This window comes from Taudactylus pleione, unplaced genomic scaffold (genome assembly GCF_031769625.1).
Source record: "Taudactylus pleione unplaced genomic scaffold, aTauple2 ptg000842l, whole genome shotgun sequence".
Taxonomy (NCBI): Eukaryota; Metazoa; Chordata; class Amphibia; order Anura; family Myobatrachidae; genus Taudactylus; species Taudactylus pleione.
Window position 1 is genome coordinate 4,564,294 of NW_028285244.1, and position 20,348 is coordinate 4,584,641.

Consider the following 20,348-nt stretch of genomic DNA (forward strand, 5'->3'; position numbering starts at 1 on the left):
ACAACCACTGCCAAGTCACAGACTTGCTCTTAAAATATGCCTGATTAACTGGCTGGTCAAATGGTAGCCTGACTTGTTCCATTTCAATATGAGCTTCTTCAGGAACACCGTTGAGTCGAACCATGCCAATTGCTCCATCTCAAATGTCAAAACTATCTTCTCAATGATCTTCATGCAAAGTGGATCAGATGTCCAATTAAGAGCAAATATAAAATGTATTAACCTTTATAATGAGATATTCCTATACCCTGGCAAGAATACTTTCTGCTGTGTGGTATTGAACAGCTGTCCTAGAAAAATCATTGCCTAACTCAGTACTAGGTTAGATATTTGGTTGATAATCTATCCTTGGGTCCAATTCAGGCTACTTCTGTCAGATCAGATGTGCCTGGCCCCCAGCCTCACAAGTTACAAAAACAACGTCCACCACCACCTCCGGTATAAGCAGTGGAACAACACTTTACCTGACATGACAGAAGAGATGAGGAACATGGACAGCTGTAGTATACAATTAGGAGCAGAGTGGGACCACAACAGAAAAGACTGCACAAAACAATGTAACCAGTCACGGAAAATTGGAAGTCCCCAACTTTAACTTATCTGCAGTGAAAAATAAAGGAGCAGCAGCTACTATACCTGCAGAGCTGCTTATACGGTACCTCAGTGGATCAGTATAGGCAGGCTTTGCTTTATGAAAATGCACAGCTGGTGCACGGTTTTATGCCCAATATTTTTTGTATGATGGCTGCACAGGATCCATGGACACTACCTGCTGCAGCATTGTGGCAATATACCTTGCTCCTGTGGAAAGCAACTAATTTTTGGCTCAGTAGGGGAGTAGTTTTGACATATTCTTAAAATCCTCTTTCAGCCCTCTATGCTCCATGGTTCCAGTGTCTCCGTAATAGGATGATGTAAAAATAGTCAATGTGATTACTCCAGTAGGACAGTTAGATAACCCAGCAAGTAACGTGCTGGAATGGGACGTGTTGATACTGTTATAAAGTTGCAAGTTTCCAGAATACACTGTTTTTTAGAGCAGGGGTAATAGAAATAACTTTCTTTGTGATGTAAAGGTGCCCTTTAGATTCGGTTAGAAGCCGGGAAAGCCCAGCCTTCTGTTCAAAACAGTTTAGGTTTGATCCTTTGCAGGGGGGACTGGCAAGTGCAGCTTAGCAATAGATTGAGGAAGGAAAGAATTGTGGCAGTTATAGGAGTCAGTAACAGACTTTGGGTCTATTTACTAAGCAGTGTTAGGAGAAGTGAAGAGTGAAAAGTGATAAGGTACCAGCCAATCAGCTCCTAACTGTCATCTCACAGGCTGTTTGAAAAAGGACAGTTGGGAGCGGATTGGCTGGCACCTTATCACTTTTCTCTTCTCCTAACACTGCTTAGTAAATAGACCTGTTTATAATGGACCTTTCTTTGTACATTTCATGAAGGAGAACATTTTCAAAAGTAAAGTAAAATGCAAGTTTCACATAATGTGCCAGCTGAAGAATTGTCTATCCTTTTACTTACTGGGAAAGGAAACGCAGTGGGAGTCGGTACTTTCTGACTGTAGAGATTCATCGGCACCGGCACATACACAGGTACAGGAATAGGCACTGGAACGTACTTTGTATTCAAGTCTTCCTCTAAAAAATGAAAAATTTACAAACCGTTACATATTCAATCCATAGTATAAAACAGAATGGAAGGCATCAAGGTACCTGTTCATGCTGCAATGTTGCTAGCCAATTACATTGGTTTAGTCTCAACTGAACCTCAAATTTCATTGTGTATGGCCCATAAAGTTTCCAAATCAAAATCTGATATTGAAGATGCCCAGCAGGAATGCAGAAAATGAAATGTAATAATCAAAATTCTTAACTTAAAGGTAGGGAAACATTTACACATATTAGTTACTGCCCCACGCCTAAGCAAAACTAGGTTTAAGGGAGGCCACAGCTACTATGTAAACCGGTACTCAATATCCCGTTCTTGCTGATAGCTGAAATTAGTCTTAATCCATTCTACGTACAGCCAAGGTGCAGAACAAAGGGCCATGGTCAAAGATCCTAGTGGGAACAAATGTCCATCAGCATGACTCCCATGGTATGGGCAGAGGCGCCACCAGCTCACTGGGTGCACTCGCAGGCAAGTACTGCCGATGGTATTCACAAGCTGCTCACAGGGACCCCATTCCAGACTTGGCACAAAGCAATTTGGAGTGACATCTGGAGTAGACATTTTTGCCACTGTCCCTCCTCCAGACTTGGCCCTGTAGGTACTCCCATTCCCAGTCAAAATGGGGAAAAAAGTGTATAGGTCACAGTTGCAGGTGCACAATTCAGGAGGCTCAGTGGCGGCAAAAGACAAAAGAAAAGAGACAGGGAAGAGCCCACAGAAAACCCACTACCTCAATACACCTCACAATTAATTCCCTGCAGATGAGAGGGCAGAAGGAGACAAGGAGCTGATGCTGACTGGTGTGTCCGATGGTGGGCTTTTCTAACTGGGAAGCTACACCAGTAAGTGGCAAAAGAATGGTACCATCCCCTCCATGGCCTGCACTGAGAGATGGCAGCAATCCTGCCTAGTATAGGGCTGCTATAATCTCCTAGAAATGAAACATAACCATCTCTCTCCAAATTGTGAGAGACATCCCACTGTTTAACATCCACATTGTCATATCTATTTCTAAATAAGTGAAAACAGAATAGTACCTGTCTGACAAGACTTAGTCTGCATGTGAGGTTTACAGTACGTGGCCTTCGTCATTGACAAGGGCTTGCACAGAACAGCCTTATTCTTCATGTCTTTTGGTGCTGCAGTAGAGCAGGAAGAGTTTGCAACCTGAAATGATGACAAAAAAAGGATCCAAATGAGACACAGAACATTGCAATAGTTGATAAGCAGGTAGCTTTCCTAAGTACGAGATCTTATGGGGTGCATAGGGTTAGTAAATAAATTTAAAAAAAAAACAGATTAATTACCGTCGGTCTTGGCCTTGAAACTTGAACACCTTGATCTGCAAATAAACATGTCATTAATAAAGAATCAAAGATAAAACTGTGCATGCATGAGATACTTCCTACTATTGTAAAATAGAATGAAAAATAAATGATACACACACATTAGATGGGCAACTGTATATGAACACCTGAACTTCACAACTATATGGTCCTTAATATGGAGCAGGTCCCCCTTTGCTGATAGATTTTGGACCACAGCTGCAGGGAATTTGTGTAGTTGGACACCGGGCCTGGCTTGCAGACAGGGTTCCAAGTCATCCCTAATGTGTTCAATGGGGTTGAGGCCAGGAATCTGTGCAGGCCCATCCAATTTATGTGCTATGTGCTTCGGCAGATACGTTCTGTTAGCTGTAGTGCACTATGAACATGACTGGTTGGTGGTATTTGAGGATTAGGGTTGAGAACCCCTAATTTAAATGTAGCCAATATTGTTGCCCCTGATGAAGATCCTTAATATTTGAGCTTTATGAATTTACAGTGACCGAAAAAAAACAAAAAGCCCCACTATAAATTTCTCTGCTGTGTAACATGCTCATGTCAGCACTTTACAATCAAACTTTGAATATATACGATGTAAATGGGATGATATGCACAGAACCATCCAAATATCAGAAACCCCACTGCCACATTTCAACAGTGGTTACAGCTATGCTTATGTAAATGAGTAAGGAAAAGTACCACAGTCCAGGCAATATTGCTGCAGACCTGTATTTTACAGCTGAAACTCATGTCTCCCTATAGATGGCGCTGTTCCATTCACTTGTGTATTCAGTGATTTTAGAGTAATAATCAGTTCATTACTTTTATTTTACTTTTTAACAAATGAAGCAAGCGGGTGAGCAAAATGACTGAAAGACGTGAAATGTGCCAGTGGAATAAACTATCAAACAATAAACAACATTCGTACAGTTTAAACGCTAAAGAACAAAGTGCACAGGTTGTAGCGCTTGCTATAACTATAATGTGAAATAGTAGTACACATTATTAACCAAAAATATAACCTACAGAAAAGCAGAGCTGTAATACAATGTTATAACGCTGTAAAATCTCAGAAACTGTACCCTAATTACCAAAATGGTTTAGACCTCCAAATTGCAATAAACGGTTTTTCAAGCATTAGTCCACAGTTTCCCAAACTCCAGCATTCTAGGCGGTTTTAAGGATATCCATGCTTGGAGTCCAGATGGTTAAATCAAATTGACTGAGGTACTAATTGAATCACCTGTGCTCAATCATGAATATCCTTAAAACATGGACCTTAATGGCGAAGTTTGGGAAACTCTGCGTTCGTCAATCATGAGAGATGTGACCCCCTCCTAGCGGGATCATTGCCAGTAACATACCAAGATGCATATTCTCAGGGCCCTTCTGAGTGGCCATATTGGGCTCATTTTGCTGGCTGTAGAAACGGAGTAAGCACTGCTGGTCGCAGAAGTTCTTTATGGAACCACGCCACTGTACTTTCTCCTTAAGTAATCCTTGCGTCCTACAGCAGTCACACCTTGCTGCCTGGAATAAGAAAACAGACATTTGATATCACCATAACACATAACTGAAGCATTGAAAATTATAGTAGTAGAAGTAGGTAGTTTCACTCTTTTTTATTTCTTTTTTTAAGCAGCAGAGTTAAATTAACCTATTATGTTAACTAAAGGAAGTATAAAGTGACAAAACTAATGACAATAATTGGAAGCTTTCGCTGATTAACTCCACTTTGAGGAACCAATCATTTGTAAAACTCACTCATTCCATATTTTGTGGACAGTTTGTGGGAAACAAACCCAACTTTATTTTCCTCTGAAAAGAAACCCTCTCACCAAACACGAATAGATGTGCTCAGTCTTTGTAATTTTATAAAATCTATATTTATGTATTTATTAAAGAGATAAAGAAAAAAATCTTTGGTATGGTTAAAATTCCAACTGCTACCACTGCCCAGATCTGGGTAGGCAACTCTTTTATGGCAACAGGGAAACCTCCAATTTGAGGCCATGTCAGTAAAACCAAATGCGTTTCGACAGTATAAATGACTTCTTCTGGGGTATATTTATCCAGCATCTGCCTGAGCTACTGCAGTACCATTTTGCTGGTTGCTCTGCTGTTCATAACTGCTGGGTAGCAGAGCACTACCAAAGAGCTCAATGCTAGCTACCCGGGGATAAGATGAGAGTATGTATATAAATCTGAAGTCTACCAATTACACCTTGCTGAACAGGGTGTAAACCAACCCCAGTTTTCTTAACCAAAAGACCGATACTCTTATTTGTGTCTCGATGCCTATATATTACATTTATTTAACTGCAGGGTAAGAAGCTCAACCCCTATCAATGAACAGCCAGGTGGTGAGACAACTCTTGGCACTGCTGACTCTACATTTGGTCAATTTATTTTAAGATCTACCAATCAGGTTTATTTTCAGGACTTTGCCCCTAATAAGATCCAGCACCACCAACAAGGCAAACTGTGATCCCAAAAGTTTAGAGTCAGAGCCTAAAGCAGAAGCCAGTAGTGACAGCAGCCCAAGATGTGCAGAGCTATACCTACCATTAATCCCAAGGAAGCAGTGCTCCTTCAGTGTTCTATGACACTCATCTGGAGCAACTGGAAGGGCAATCAGACAATGTGTCTCCACCAGTCCCCAACTTAAGATTGTGAGTGCACCAGCAAAGTTCAGGGCACCCAACGCATCTCTCTTCCATGGTACATGAGACTCTTACAGCAGCAGGGAGACTCACTGCATTGCCAGCCACCAATCTCCAGGTTTCACATATGAAAGCAAAACTTTTTCCAAGTCTTTATATAGCAAAAGTTAAGTCAGCCAACAGGTCATCAAGTTACCTTGTAATACCAATCCTGAAACTTTTTATTGCAATCGTCACTGCAGAAATCTCTCATCTTGCCGTCAAACTCTTTAGCTGCTCCTCTCCGGCACATCTGGAAGCAGTAGTTGCAGGTTACACATTTCAATCCTAGCCGCTTTGCAAAGTCCTGTTTGTACAGCAGCTTACAACCTGGAAAGAAGGAACAACTTCAATAGAAAAAAATAATGGGACTGTTCAAGATCAACAGTTTTACAACATAGTTCCTTGCATAGGTAGAAGGGAAGATCGAGGTGCAAGAATGATATCAGAACAGTTTCCCAAGCCACCCAGTTAAATTGCTAAACAGACCTTCACTACAGAATGGCTTCTTGACTCCAGAGAATTTCACTGTGTCATGCAGAGTCTTTTCTTCCTGACAATATTCACAGAAAGTGACGATGCAATGGAGCTTCTTGTAGTCATCACAACATGTAGTGCCGCAGAACTGGTGCACTTTTTTCTGCAAGAAAATTATTAGTAATTCCATTATGCATGGTGATATATGGATTTATTGAGAACGTCTGCAAACAATTAAAGCCAGGAGAAACAAAAACCTTCATTTTAAAAACATTTTAAAGTTATGCAAGCTGTCATGGTAGCATGGATGGGTTAAGCCTGTGACCTTATACGTAGGTTTTCTAAGCGTGACAACTGATTATAATACACATGGAAAATTAAATTGTATACTGTGGAGCTATGCTGAGCATATAGCCTTCAAAACAAATAGTAAGGTCAGTTCCAATATACCTTAACCTATTGGAGGTTGTATTGCCACAAAAGTAAATTTCCCAAGTTGTGCTTTGCTTGTTAATATTGAATATTTACACAATGAGGTTTATGTAAAAGCCTGCGAGATTCCCGTGAGTCTGGAGGTATTTTTACATCACTAACCCAATGTAGCCTTTCAAATGATTGCAGCTTAAAAATTAATTTCCAGACTTGCCGAAATCTCGCCAGAGCATGCATCTAGCAGGCTATTACATAAACCCCCATATGGCTGCTAAAAATGTCTCTAATAGTAAATGAGGACCATTTATATTGAATTTTATATATAGGATAGCCCTAAGTAACTTGTCATATTTCTTCCTTGAAGCTCTCCTTAAGTTTTCTGAATGGAGCGCAATAGACCCTTCAATGTGGCTTTCTAGCAGCAGGTTTGAACACAGGAAGGTGAGCCTGCAGCTAGCATTTTTTGATCAGCTGTTATCTGCTAACAGGCATATGTAGCCCTTGACATCAGTTAATGACATGACACTCACTGACCATTGGCAAAGGTAGCATCGGCAAAAGTGTACAAACTAATCCAAAGGAAACAACCAAAGTGAGGCTAGTACATGCATCTTCCAGCACTTGCCAATACAACCTTTTGTACTCTGCTTTATGTATACTATTTTGAAAAAAGTTTAATTTATTTTTTTTACCTGAAAAGATTTCTATAAAGGTTTCCTTCATTCAAAGGAACACTGGGGTATAGAGGTAGTGGTGTGTGGAGCCTAGCACTATAAAAACTAGAAGGGTTTTGAATTAAGCTACTTCCCCTCTATACTCCAAATGCCTAGAAGTGTCAGTGTATACAGCTTGGTCAGGCACCTAGTTAAGACTTATTTTTGGGTATTTATTTTTATTAATTTTTAAATTGCTGGTTAAAAAAGACATATAAAGGGAGACATGGGGTTTTATCGTGTGACATCTCCAACGTGGAGGTCTACCTTCACCTCGGGATGGTCTACGGGTGAACCCACTGCTGCTGCCGCATGTCCATAGTCTTCTGCCAAGTCTAAAAATCAGGAAGGGGAGCCATGGTCGCACACTTTAGACTGAAGTAGCCGTTAAGTAACTTCCCGTCTATGAGACGGAAAATAGGGCATAGTACAAGCACCCTTACTGTACAATGGCTATCACATGACAGTAGTGGTGTATCTAAGGGTCAGAACGCCCCTGGCAAAGTAGGGTCAACAATGATTTGGAGAGATGAGTGTATCACTTGAAAATGCAGGTTGGTAAACCACGCACTGAGCTGGTTACATTTATCAACCACATCTGAGCCTGCATCGTATCTGGAGGAGGTGGCTAAAGATACAGATTTAGTCAACGCTCTTTTCGATGCCTTAGCAGTGGCCTCTAGATGTGCCCTTTTTGAATCGAAGTAAACTTGAAAGGCTCTGCGTTTTGATGTTCTTTATGGTTCAGAATTTGATAAAATCACTGCCCTGTCCACAGGAGGTAAGAAGTAATTTCTTCAGGCTTCCGACCCGAGACGAAAGTTCCTTCCTTTCCACTGTGGGCCAATCTAGAGGTCCACCACGTCACGTGGTCAGTCAGCCACTGCATGAGGAGTTTGCTCCTAAGGTAAACAGACTTGGACAGGGCTATCATCCAGTCTCTAGGCCTTCAGACAAACCTATAGCATGACTGGTTTCACTCCCACCACAAGGCTCTAATGTGAGCCTCTCTACTTCGGTTCAGGGCCAGGTGGTTAGAGATCACTTCTGATGCCTGGGTAAAGGCTATTGTCCTAAAAGGCTACAAGCAAGATCTCTCAGGCCCTCCTCCTCAGCATTTCTTCAGTACAGGTCTTGAGCAGATCGGGGAAACTCATATTCGCCTAATTGGTGATTATTCCTGTTCCTGCAGAACATAAAGGGTAGGTTTCTACTCCAATCTGTTCCTGATTGACCCATTCTAAATTTAAAGTCCTTAAACATTCATCTACATGTTGAAAAGTTTAAGATGGAGTCGCTGAGGTTGGTGGTTGCCAGCATGGAAAAAGGGGAATTTAAGGTGCCCACAGACATCAGATATGCCTATCTACATGCTCCCGTCTGGGACATGCAACAGTATCTCTTTGCTGTACATGCCTACCAGTTCCATGCTCTGCAGTAACCATATTTTTCAACAAGATTATGGCGGTCAGAACCATCTACCTGAGGTCCTTGGGAGTGACTGTGGTTTGACACATGGTAGACCTTCTTCAAGGGTCTCAGGAGCCAGGTAAGTATGGCAAGCAGGTTTTGATTTCACACGGTTTGATTACAAAGTCTAGTTGGAGGACGGTGTTTTTGGGAATGCTCTTCAACAAACATCTCCAAAGGGTGTTCTTCACTCAAGACAAAATGTAGTCTCTGCAGGCCATTGTCCATTCTGTTCTGGGTCGAAGTTGGTCAACAGTACACTTATGCACGAGTGTCCCCATAGGCAAGATGGTGTCCATCTTGGCAATACATGTTACCCACTTCCATTCGTGAGAGTTCCAGATGAAGCTCTTTTTGAAATGGAACAAGTCCCAAATAAGCTTATCACAAAGCATCAGATTATCTGATAAGATTTGTCTCTCTCTGTCTCTCGGTGGTCGACCACCTGAACAAGAGATATTTGCCGTTCAGGACTGGACACTAGTCCCAACAGATGCCAGTCTTAGCGGTTGGGGGTAGTAACCCGAGGCGGGTTAGGTCATAGATAGGACAGTGTTTCGGCAGAATCATTGCTCACGAAGAAGGGACCTTACCGATATTTGGCAACACCATTGCTGCTCCAGTGACACTCCTTTTCTTAACCTTTTCATCCAGTAGCAATGCTACCAAAAGTATTAAAAGTAAATAAAAAGAAAGAGCTCGGATCATTCTGGTGATCCCAGATTGGCTGATGAGAGCCTTGGTACTCAGACTTCCATGGTCTGTTAGCGGCTCTTCCGTGTTGCCTTCTGCTGTGACTTGACCTTCTCTCTCTAAGGAACCTCTTCATCAACCCAAGTTACATCGATTGGCTTGAACAGGATGGCTATCGAAGCCTCCATTTAAAGGCTATAGAACATTCCGACTGAGTTATCTAGAATATACTTAAGGCCAGGAAACAAGTTTCCATTAGGAACTATCAGAGTCTGGCGAATTTATATGTTTTGGTGTGAAAGGAAAGAAAGAATGTCCCACATCAAAATTCCAGTTGAGAGACTTCAAGATTGTTTGGATGCAGGTTTGCATTTATGATCCTTGAAGTTCATATATCTGCCCTGTGCATCTTCTTTCAGATGCGACTTGCTTTACTGCCAGAAGACCACTTCCACTTTGGCAATTCCATGAAGATAGAGAAATCCTTACAACAATGCTATCTTTCCAACCGAAGGTGATCTCCAAATTCCACATCAACCAGTAGATTGTGGCACCGGCAAGGAGCCTAGATCAGGGGTTCCCAACCAAGGTCCTCAAGGCACACTAACAGTCCAGGTTTTAAGTATAGCCATACTTGAGCACAAGTGACTTAATTAGTACCTCAGTTATTTTGATTTAACAATCTGTGCTCAAGCTTGGATATCACTAAAACCAGGACTGTTGGTGTGCCTTGAGGACAGAGGTTGGGAATCACTGGCATAGATGGTTCAGTGAATGAAAAGGACTCAATTATTAGATATAGTACAAGCACTACGTATCTTCGCTCACCACACAGATGATCTATATTTCTTGTAGGACTCATGTGGAAAAGCCGGCTTCCAAGCAGACCATCGTCCAGTGATCACTATTGTGATCTGTCAGGCGCGCGTGGAAACAGGTGTTCCTATTATAATCTGTGTAACGGCTCATTCTATTTGATCAGTGGAAGCTTCCTGGGTGACTAAACATGGTGCCTCCGCTCAGCTGTGGAGAGTAGCCACTGTCCGCATATTTGCCAAGTTCTATCAGTCTGACACCTTTGTATCTAGCTAACTTTGTGCATAAGGTGTTACGCACTATTACAGAGCACTCCCTCCAGTCAGGACAGCTTTGGGACATTTCCAGTGTCCCACATTCAATGAGGAAGAAAGCGGGATCTTTGCACTTACTGTAAAAATCTTTTTCTCAGATGCCACGGGAGTCACTGGACCACCCACAGCCGACCTTTTTTCTGCTCGTTCTTGGATTTTATTTTCTTTTTGGTTCTGTATTTGGAGGACATTCTGATGCTTCTCTCCTCTCTCTATTCATGTACTCTATGGCTGTCTTGGATTACTTTGTGTATCAGGCAGCCAAGGAAGAGAGGGAGAGAAGCCTAGTTCAGAATAATTTAGAGTTTTTGAAGAGCTAGGCTCCACACACCACTAGCCATAACATCAGAGGCCAGATGGTCACCATGGAATCGGAGGAAAGGATTTTGCCGCAAGTACAAAAATCCTGCTTTTCAATGATTACATTTATTCGAAGGTCAATATATGTAAAACACTAGTACATAAGATCAGTATAAATGGAGTTGCGAGGTCACTTTTCTATAGGATAGTAGAGCATTAGCTATCATGCCATACCGGACCCGGCACTCTTAATAAAACATGTATAGCACAGAATGTCAGACGACACTCAGTGAGACTCCACAATCAAGTAATAAATCACAGCACTACTTTGCTCCTTGTCAACGTTTCAGTGTTGAACCACTTTTATCATGACAAAAGTGGTTCAACACTGAAACGTTGACAACGAGCAAAGTAGTTCTGTGATTTATTACTTGATTGTGGAGTCTCACCGAGTGCCGTCTAACATTCTGTGATTATATATACATACACACACATACGTACTCTAAGTGTATGTTACCCATATGTAACATAGAGTGTAAGCTCCACTGGGGCAGGGACTGATGTGAATGGCCAACTATTCTCTGTAAAGCGCTGCGGAATATGTGTGCGCTATATAAATAACTGGTAATAATAATAATAATAAATATGGCTTAATCGCTGTAAAAACAGATGTATTTAAAACATATAAAAGAAAGATGAAAGTTAAACTTCAGTATTTATAGGTGTCTTACCTCCCATTCCAGTGTTACTGGTTTAGAAGAAAACATATTTTTACAGTAATTGCATTTGAGCTGAATATCACAGGTGACATGCTGGCCATTTGTAGTAGACTGCATGCTGAGAGTCTGAAAGACAAAGAATTTGTGTACTTTTTGGAAAACCATTCATAGTTTTGTAAATTAAAGTAGAAGAACTTTCTGATAGCAAAAATAGGTAATACGTGCCATAAGAACCTTCTGAAGACCAATGACACATGCATAGTGCAATTCAACAGAGTTACCTTGGCTTGAATCCTTGCAAAAATCTAGGGGGTGGGGTGTGATTTAATTCGGCACGATATGCCGCCAAGCATACAATGAACAATTACGGTAGTGTGGACATTGCAAGTTTTCTCTTGAACCTCTATGGGGTGTGCATGGGAAAACTTGCGATGCTGGCAGGAAATTAGGTGCCACCCCAGAATAGCACATTGTGTCAATGTCGGGAAATGAATTCCCTGCTTGGTAACAAAACTAGCAAGCAAATCATTAGAACACTTTAAAGCCATTTTCCAACTCACTGCAGAATATTAATTGGATTTTACAGAAAATTTGTGAAACACACAAAAATAAAATAAAAAAATTCCAACACACAACAATGGTACATTCACAAAACATTCCCCCCACAACAGCACACTCTGCTGGTGAATAATATTACAGCACCTTAAAATATATATATATATATATATATATATATATATATATATATATATATATATATATATATATTATATAGGATGGTGGATGACAAAATATTTTACTGTACAGTTTTTCACACAATAATTTTGGTGGTCAGGGACAATATGATTAGCTCTATACATTAAACTTGTGTATTCCGTTTCTATTTAAGGGGCGATTCAATTGTTCACGCCGGCGACTGTCACTGTCCAACGGAGTAATTCAATTGCTTGTCCATTCGGGCGTGAGCAGCCACTGCCACCATTTCTGCTCGACCCCTCCAGAGGAGCAGAAATGTGCAAAAAGTACGTAGTTTGGGCGCCCTAACCAGGACTTTAGATGAGTTTAGCCGCTATACGTGGCTAGACCCTGTCCAATTGGGCACCCAAAACAATTGAATTGCTACATTGGACACTCAATTATCGCAGGGATTTTATGGTTACATACGAGCCTGTCTCCCTCATAAGCATGTACACCAGCCTGGTGCCACCACAAAAATGTGCATATTGCCAACCTGCTAAAAAACAAAAGAAGAAACCCATACACACAATCAAAATCAATCAGGGATATGTGGGGACTTTTTTGGTAGATGTATATACAGGCTGGTGTAACTTCGTCCATGAGTGTGCGTGTAAAAAGAAGTCACCAGCGCGAGTGGCTTTTACTGCAGTGATATCATGTGACCTGAACAGCTATCTGCATGCAGTAAATATCAGAAATATTACAATTAGTACCAGCATTCAAAGCTTACGGATACAACCTTGATACACTAGATAAGGCCCCATCATCATGCATGGCTGTGTGCACATAACAGGGCTCCACATTTACTAATATTACTCGATAATAGGAAGACAAACCTGGAACTTGGCTACACATCCAGAGCTACAAAAGTTGTACAGCTTTCCATCAGGCATTGTGGCTTGATATTGAGGTAAGGAGTTTCTTTTACAAAAATGACAAATAATTCCCGCATCTAAATAAAATAAAAAAAATAAAAAAATAAAAAAAAAAAGAGGGAAATTAAAAAATTTATTTTGTCTTGAAAAACAGTTTTTAGTCACTAAATACACATTCCATTAACAACTGTATAACAAAAGGGGCAAGTTAGGGGTTGCTGCATACCTGGGCGCTTTCTGGGGTCATTTTTCATTTGTTAATAAACATGGACAAGTAGGTAATGAATGATCTGATGCTTGGGAGGCAGAGACCAAATGAAAGACTATAGTGTACAACTCCCTATTTAACACAGAGCCCTGCAGTAACAGTCATTAAGGGGAATTCAATTGGCGACATTGATGCCATATGCCTTTCCAGGACAAATCTCATCCTGCCAGCACTGCAGGTCTTCCCTCGCACCCCATAGAGGTATTACCATTGACCAATGTGCAAGCAGCCGGGGAGCGAAGCGATGCCCAGCACCACATTGTGCCTAATTAAACTCCCCCATTGCAAAGAAAAGTCAACTCTCAGAACATTCCTACAACCTATGGTCTGTCCTGAGACAAACCTGCTCAACAGGAACGGGAGCACCCCTGACCCCCTTCCTTTTTTTCCCAACAGTTCCCACTGCTACATCAGACGGACAGGACAGGCCGTAGCAGGTCACAGCAGGTAAGTAACTGCAGTAGAGGGAAGACCTGGTACAGGGCGGGTGCAAAACTTACTAATTAATATAATAATGATGGATACTGGACATCTGTACATAGACACTCCCCAAACTGCAGGGGATTAATCTAATTGTGCCATATGCATCATTCTGCCTGGAGCAGGTGCTCTGTACACCAGGTAAAAGGTGATTAACACTTGGTCACGTAACTTGTATAAAAGTATTATGCTTCACCTGTATATAGATTGTGCATCACTTTCCTTAATTACGTTTTCAGAATGTGCAGGTGGGACCAGTAGGTAATAGTGATGCAAATCCATTTCCACTGAATGTGTGCACTGAGCTGATGATTATACCACAGAAAGGGCATTTTGTGGGACCTAACACTTACTGTGATTGGGCATAAGAGTCTGAAGTGGAGGTGGCGGCGGTGGCTTTGCAAACTTTGCCTTGTGTGCATTCATGCACGTTGTTGAGCAGTAAGGTTCCATATGTCCATTCGATCCAATGCACTGAGTCATGTCGAAGATTCGGCATTGAGCTTTGCATCCGGTGCAGCCAGTTAGTTTTCCATGTTTCTAAACAAAAACAGACCAACGCGATTCATTTGCAAAGAGAACGACTTCCCCATCGGGAGGGCAGATCCAGCCAACCAATTAAATTCACTATTTTGCCCTCAACTATCTGCACAATTGTATGACCGTGTACCCTCTAAGTTTAGGTGTCTTTAAACATCAGCAGTTGCATAATGAAAGCCATACCTTACAAGGCTTTGTTAAGGTATAGCAAACCCACAGCCTCCATGTCAAGGGAATAAAACTACTGTATGTTTAAGATTAAATCACCTTGTGTTTTGGGTGATATATCCCTTTGCAGAGAACCCTAGAATGCTTGATGTACCAGTCTCTGCTGTGGAAACGCACTCCCTACAGATAACCACATTTAGTTTACATACAGCTTTAGATGGATGTCACCACATGTGTTTGCTCTAGCGTGTCACTATTTTGTGGTGTTATCATTGTCAAAAGTTTTCCCACATAACCTGAAAATCCTTATTAATAAAGACCCCATGATTTTCTCTGCTTTTTGGTGAGGTGTATAGGAAGGTTACCAGAACTCAAAAGGTAAACTCCACTTAAAAAGGTGTTAAGCTGGGTACACACTATGCGATCCATTGAACGATCCATCGTTCTGACGCGGATCAGAATGATAGATCGCGCGGATAGCATAGTGTACAGACTATCGGACGCTCCCACGGTCACGTGCCTTATCGTCCGGTCGGCCGTACTGCACGGTCAACCGGACGATATCGCATGCGGTGCGGTTGCAGGTAATGAAGGACGGAACGAGGGATCGTTCAGTCATTCATTACATCGCTCAATGTGTACCCGTGTTACGTTGTGGTGGCCAGTCAGGCCTACATATCATCTGGGTACACATCGGCAAGTGTGTAGCCAGCATAAAATACTAAACTCCTCACAGCGTAACATGTATTTCTTTTAATTGAATACCAACTTTTGAGTAATAAATACCATGGTAGAATAGGAAGCACTTGAGTGCAAGACTACTTGTTTGGCTATGTGGTGTGTGGGATGGTTCATTTGGGGTTATATTTGTTTGCTACTCTTGTTGAAGATTTATTACACACACTAAACATTATATGAAAATATAAAATAAACACAAATCTGAAATTTAAGTTCACCATTAAGAACTGTCAATTTTAAACTGACATTTTCATGTTACAGAACTATACGGAATCCTTATTAGACCGGACATAGGAAAGGCCAGCAGATGCTCAGAGTGCATATGTCGGTGACACATGCTTCAGACATGGGCCTTTTAAGATTGATTATTCAGGTACATATAACAGAGATTAGATTAAGCACCTAGCTCATCACCAGTAGTGAGCTTACCTGAAAGTCAGTTGCTTGTTCCAGAAAATTATTTTATAAGATATTACCAGCTAAATACATTAGAGAAGCATTAAATCGCAATGATATATATATATTTATTATCTCTGTATTTATATATCTATCCATCTATGGGGGCGATTCAATTATTATTTTTTTAAATCGCTAATTAATGGACGCTCAATGTTGTAATTCAATTGGTTTTGGCCGTCCATTAATTGTTGTGCTTGTCGCGCCCATTTAGACCGTCTATCCACATAGGGTGCCCAAAATTCTGCTCACCTTCTCTGTAGGGGGCATGCAGGACTGATATGCTCAGTTTTTATTAACAAAAGGGTGTTTCATTGTGCATTTCCTTTTTTTTGGACCAATGAAATGATTTTTCTAATTCTCTGATTGAATAGCCTATTAATGAAATGAACGCCACTGTTGTGGAACATCATTGCGTCTTTATGTGCTTCTAGGTGACTATCGGATGCGCCCGGACGTGGAAGTACGCATTTTGTGGGTGAAACCAATATGTGGAAGAGCATATCATCCATTCACAGCAACAGTGATATCACTGAGGTGCTTTATTTCACATGACTGTCTACACTATGTGCAGGCCACAACAGTACGGCTTACACCAAATCCAGCCCTATAGGACATGGTCTAGATGTGGTATATACTGTGACATGAAGGGGTATGCAGCATAACAGCCACTAGGGGTCATGGTGTTACCAAGTACGAACCAAAATAAACTACATCAAACACTTTTCAAAATATGCAAATATTTTTAATGAAATCGAACAAACATTAACAGTTACAGTGCTAGATTTGCCTGCTAACAGCATAGAGGTGTGCAGTATAAAAGCATCCCTAATTACCAATCAAAACAAAAGTTGTTCAAATAAATAACTGGTATGGTGGTCTTATACATCTAGTACAATTTAAAATCATTTACTGAAAATTCAGTCCAAATACCATTTATCGATAGTCGGCAATGTGGTTTCAGGACAGAGGCAATGGTAGTGGGGGTGTAAAAAATGGTCTCTACTAAGGCCATGCTAATACATACAGACTACCACATAGGTCCAGCATGCAACAAAGTGCTGGGCCCTCATTCTCAGCATCTCAATGTACTTTAAAAACTGCACAAAAGGAGATTACATAATACCCTAAATATAGAATAAGATTACATTGAGAAATAAAAAACACAGGGGTACATAAACCGCGGCATGTCAAAGCCGGTCATCATTGGCAACTATGACCTGTTATAACCTGGTTTTAAAATGGCAATAGCAATAAATGCTAAACAGGCCTTGTTTAGCATTCATTCCTATTGCTGTTTTAAAACTGTAAAAGCTTTGATAACCCGTGTTTTAGTAAATATATACCCCCAGATGTATTGGTGAATCAATTTACATTAAACCATGAGTCACGAGAAACATCATTATGTGGCTATCCTGACTATTATCCCCTGGTGTAATATTGTCTGTGGGATATACTTGTACATTGTGGATGAATTAAGATGGTGCTTTTTTTTAATGTAAAATATCTGTCTTATAGAGGAATTCAGTTGTGCGTGGTATGTAGTTCGGGATCACCACATTGTACACACAGCCATCGCAAGTTTTCACTCACACACTAAAATTATCGACGTTTACAGTAAGGGGGTGGGTACCCCAGAATGGTACACCTTTTTTTTTTTTTAAACACACTGGATCAATATTTAAACATCTGCATTGCTCTTTAGGGACACACACATTAATGCAGTTCGTCTAAGTGTTGTAGGCAAATTATCTCGTACACACGTTACTGACCAGCATTCACATCGCCTTTGTTGGACTGTTAAACTGTGTACACATTTAAGCGATCCAGCAGCCGAAGGACTGTTCCTGCAGAACGAGCGACCAATTTGGCAAGATGCAGACTTACCAATCGGGCGCTCGATATGTCTGGCCAGTGTCGGCGGTTCCTGCAGCCAGTGTACAGGACTGTCGGTGGGTTTCCCGTACAAACTGACAGATGAGCGCAAGATATATTGCATTAGCCGTGCTGCACGGCAGACACGATACATTTGTGAACAACATTCATAGATATATTGCGTGTACACACGAGCCGACACTGAACGGTATATCACTAGCCGGCTTGAATTAACAATATATCGAACAATGTGTACCCAGTATTACTGCTCAGCACCATATAATGGAGTTCTGTGCAGACGATCATTAAGTACATACTACACTATGCTGCAATGAATCTTTGGGGGCGATTCAATTCATTGCGATGTTGGATAGCCCCAGGAAAAGGTTCCCGGACCTATTCAATTGACAGCGAGGTTCGGATTTCTTCTCGCACCCTCCTGAGGGTGTGAGCAGAAATCTGACTAAAGTGCCGTCTCTTTTCTGACTTCGCGCGGAGCTAACAGTCTCTCGGCCACCACTAGTCAGAGATGCCGGTTCTCGAGACTAAACACCCAGGTTAAGTCACGAGAACTGGCATTCTCAGACTTGTTATAGTCTGACTAAACAGCAAGCTGAACTGAATAGCTCCGGGACAAACTTCCCGGCGCTATGCACCTCGTGCTTAACTGAATCTCCCCCTTTGAGATATTAAGGATCTGTTAAAGTCCCAGGATTTGTCAGCATATGCGAGAGCCCCATGCATTATGTTAAAGCTTTATTTAGTGCAGTATTTACTAAGAAAACAAACTTTATACTATATTAAGGGTATCCTGGTATTACATCTACACAAGTGGAAGCCTTGCCTGTATCTCCCCTATTTGTCCTAAACTCTCAGGACACACTGTATATACCCTAAACTCTCAGGACATTTGCACAGTGTAATAAACCTACTGTATGCTCTCAGGACATTAGTACACTGTAGTTACCCTATGCTCTCAGGATATCTGTACACTATAGTTACCTTACTCTCTCAGGATATCTGTACACTGTAGTTACCCTAAAGTCTCTGGACATCTGCACAGTGGAATAACCCTATGCTTTTAAGATATTGCACAGTATAGTCACCCTAAACTCTCAGGACATTTGCACAGTGTAATAACCCTAAACTCTCAGGACATTTGTACACTGTAGTTACCCTATGCTCTTGGGACATTTGCACAGTGTAATAACCCTAAGCTCTCAGAAAATTTGTACACTGTAGTTACCCTATGCTCTCGGGACATTTGCACAGTGTAATAACCCTAAGCTCTCAGAACATTTGTACACTGTAGTTACCCTATGCTCTCGGGACATTTGCACAGTGTAATAACCCTAAACTATCAGGACATTTGTACACTGTAGTTACCCTATGCTCTCGGGACATTTGCACAGTGTAATAACCCTAAACTCTCAGGACATTTGTACACTGTAGTTACCCTATGCTCTCAGGACATTTATACACACTAGTTTACCCTATGCACTCAGGACATATGTACACTGTAGTTTACCCTATGCACTCAGGACATATGTACACTGTAGTTTACCCTATGCACTCAGGACATATGTACACTGTAGTTTACCCTATGCTCTCAGGACATTTGTACACTGTAGTTACCCTATGCTCTCAGGACATTTGTACACTGTAGTTTACCCTATGCTCTCAGGACATTTGTACACTGTAGTTACCCTATGCTCTCAGGACATTTGTACACTATAGTTACCCTACACTCTCAGGACATTTGCACAGTGTAATAACCCTAAACTCTCAGGACATTTGTACACTATAGTTACCCTACACTCTCAGGACATTTGCAGTGTAATAACCCTAAACTCTCAGGACATTTGTACACTATAGTTACCCTACACTCTCAGGACATTTGCAGTGTAATAACCCTAAACTCTCAGGACATTTGTACACTATAGTTACCCTATGCTCTCGGGACATTTGCACACTATAGTTACCCTACTCTCTCAGGACATCTGCACAGTGCTAAGCTCTCAGGACATTTGTACACTGTAGTTACCCTACTCTCCCAGGCCATTTATACACTGTAGTTACCCTATGCTCTCAGGACATTTATACACTGTAGTCACCCTACGCTCCCAAGACATTTCAACATTGCAGTCAATGTTGTACATGATATCCTGGTAGCAAGATAAACTGGCCTTATTAATCTGTACTTATCCGCCACATGGAGAACATGGGTAAATGCTTCTATGCAACATATACTGCGCTAGTGAGTTGCAAGGAGATGGTTACAACTCAGCTATCACCATCAGTTAGATGAACCTTTCCCCTTTGTGACAATGGTGTGAATGTTTAAAAGGTGCACGTACAAGTACTTGTTCTAATACCCTTAAGGGAATTGCTACACTGTTCTGATTACCTGCTACACAGAAGGCCTTATGTCATATCTGGTGGATATTCTACACAAGTATTTTTTATAAAAGTTAGGGGTCAATCCTATTCCACGCGATGTACTCGCTGATGCGAGTCATCGCAACAATAGTCATGCTTGACGGCAGTCGAATTCGCCTAAAAGTGCTCGCAGACCCAT

The 20,348-nt window shown here is 41.3% G+C and overlaps 1 protein-coding gene across 1 annotated transcript in view; it reads right to left on the reverse strand.

The window, feature by feature from the left end:
• Positions 1-20,348, reverse strand: part of ZMYM2 (zinc finger MYM-type containing 2) — a 77,328-nt gene that overhangs the window by 25,726 nt on the left and 31,254 nt on the right. Inside the window, exons 6-14 of the mRNA XM_088458546.1 lie at positions 14,347-14,533; positions 13,207-13,322; positions 11,645-11,758; positions 6,188-6,338; positions 5,856-6,028; positions 4,361-4,526; positions 2,979-3,013; positions 2,709-2,838; positions 1,522-1,637 (exon numbers count right to left, since the gene is read on the reverse strand). Of these exons, the coding sequence (XP_088314672.1) occupies positions 1,522-1,637; positions 2,709-2,838; positions 2,979-3,013; positions 4,361-4,526; positions 5,856-6,028; positions 6,188-6,338; positions 11,645-11,758; positions 13,207-13,322; positions 14,347-14,533 (1,188 nt within the window). The remainder of the gene's footprint in view (positions 1-1,521; positions 1,638-2,708; positions 2,839-2,978; positions 3,014-4,360; positions 4,527-5,855; positions 6,029-6,187; positions 6,339-11,644; positions 11,759-13,206; positions 13,323-14,346; positions 14,534-20,348) is intronic.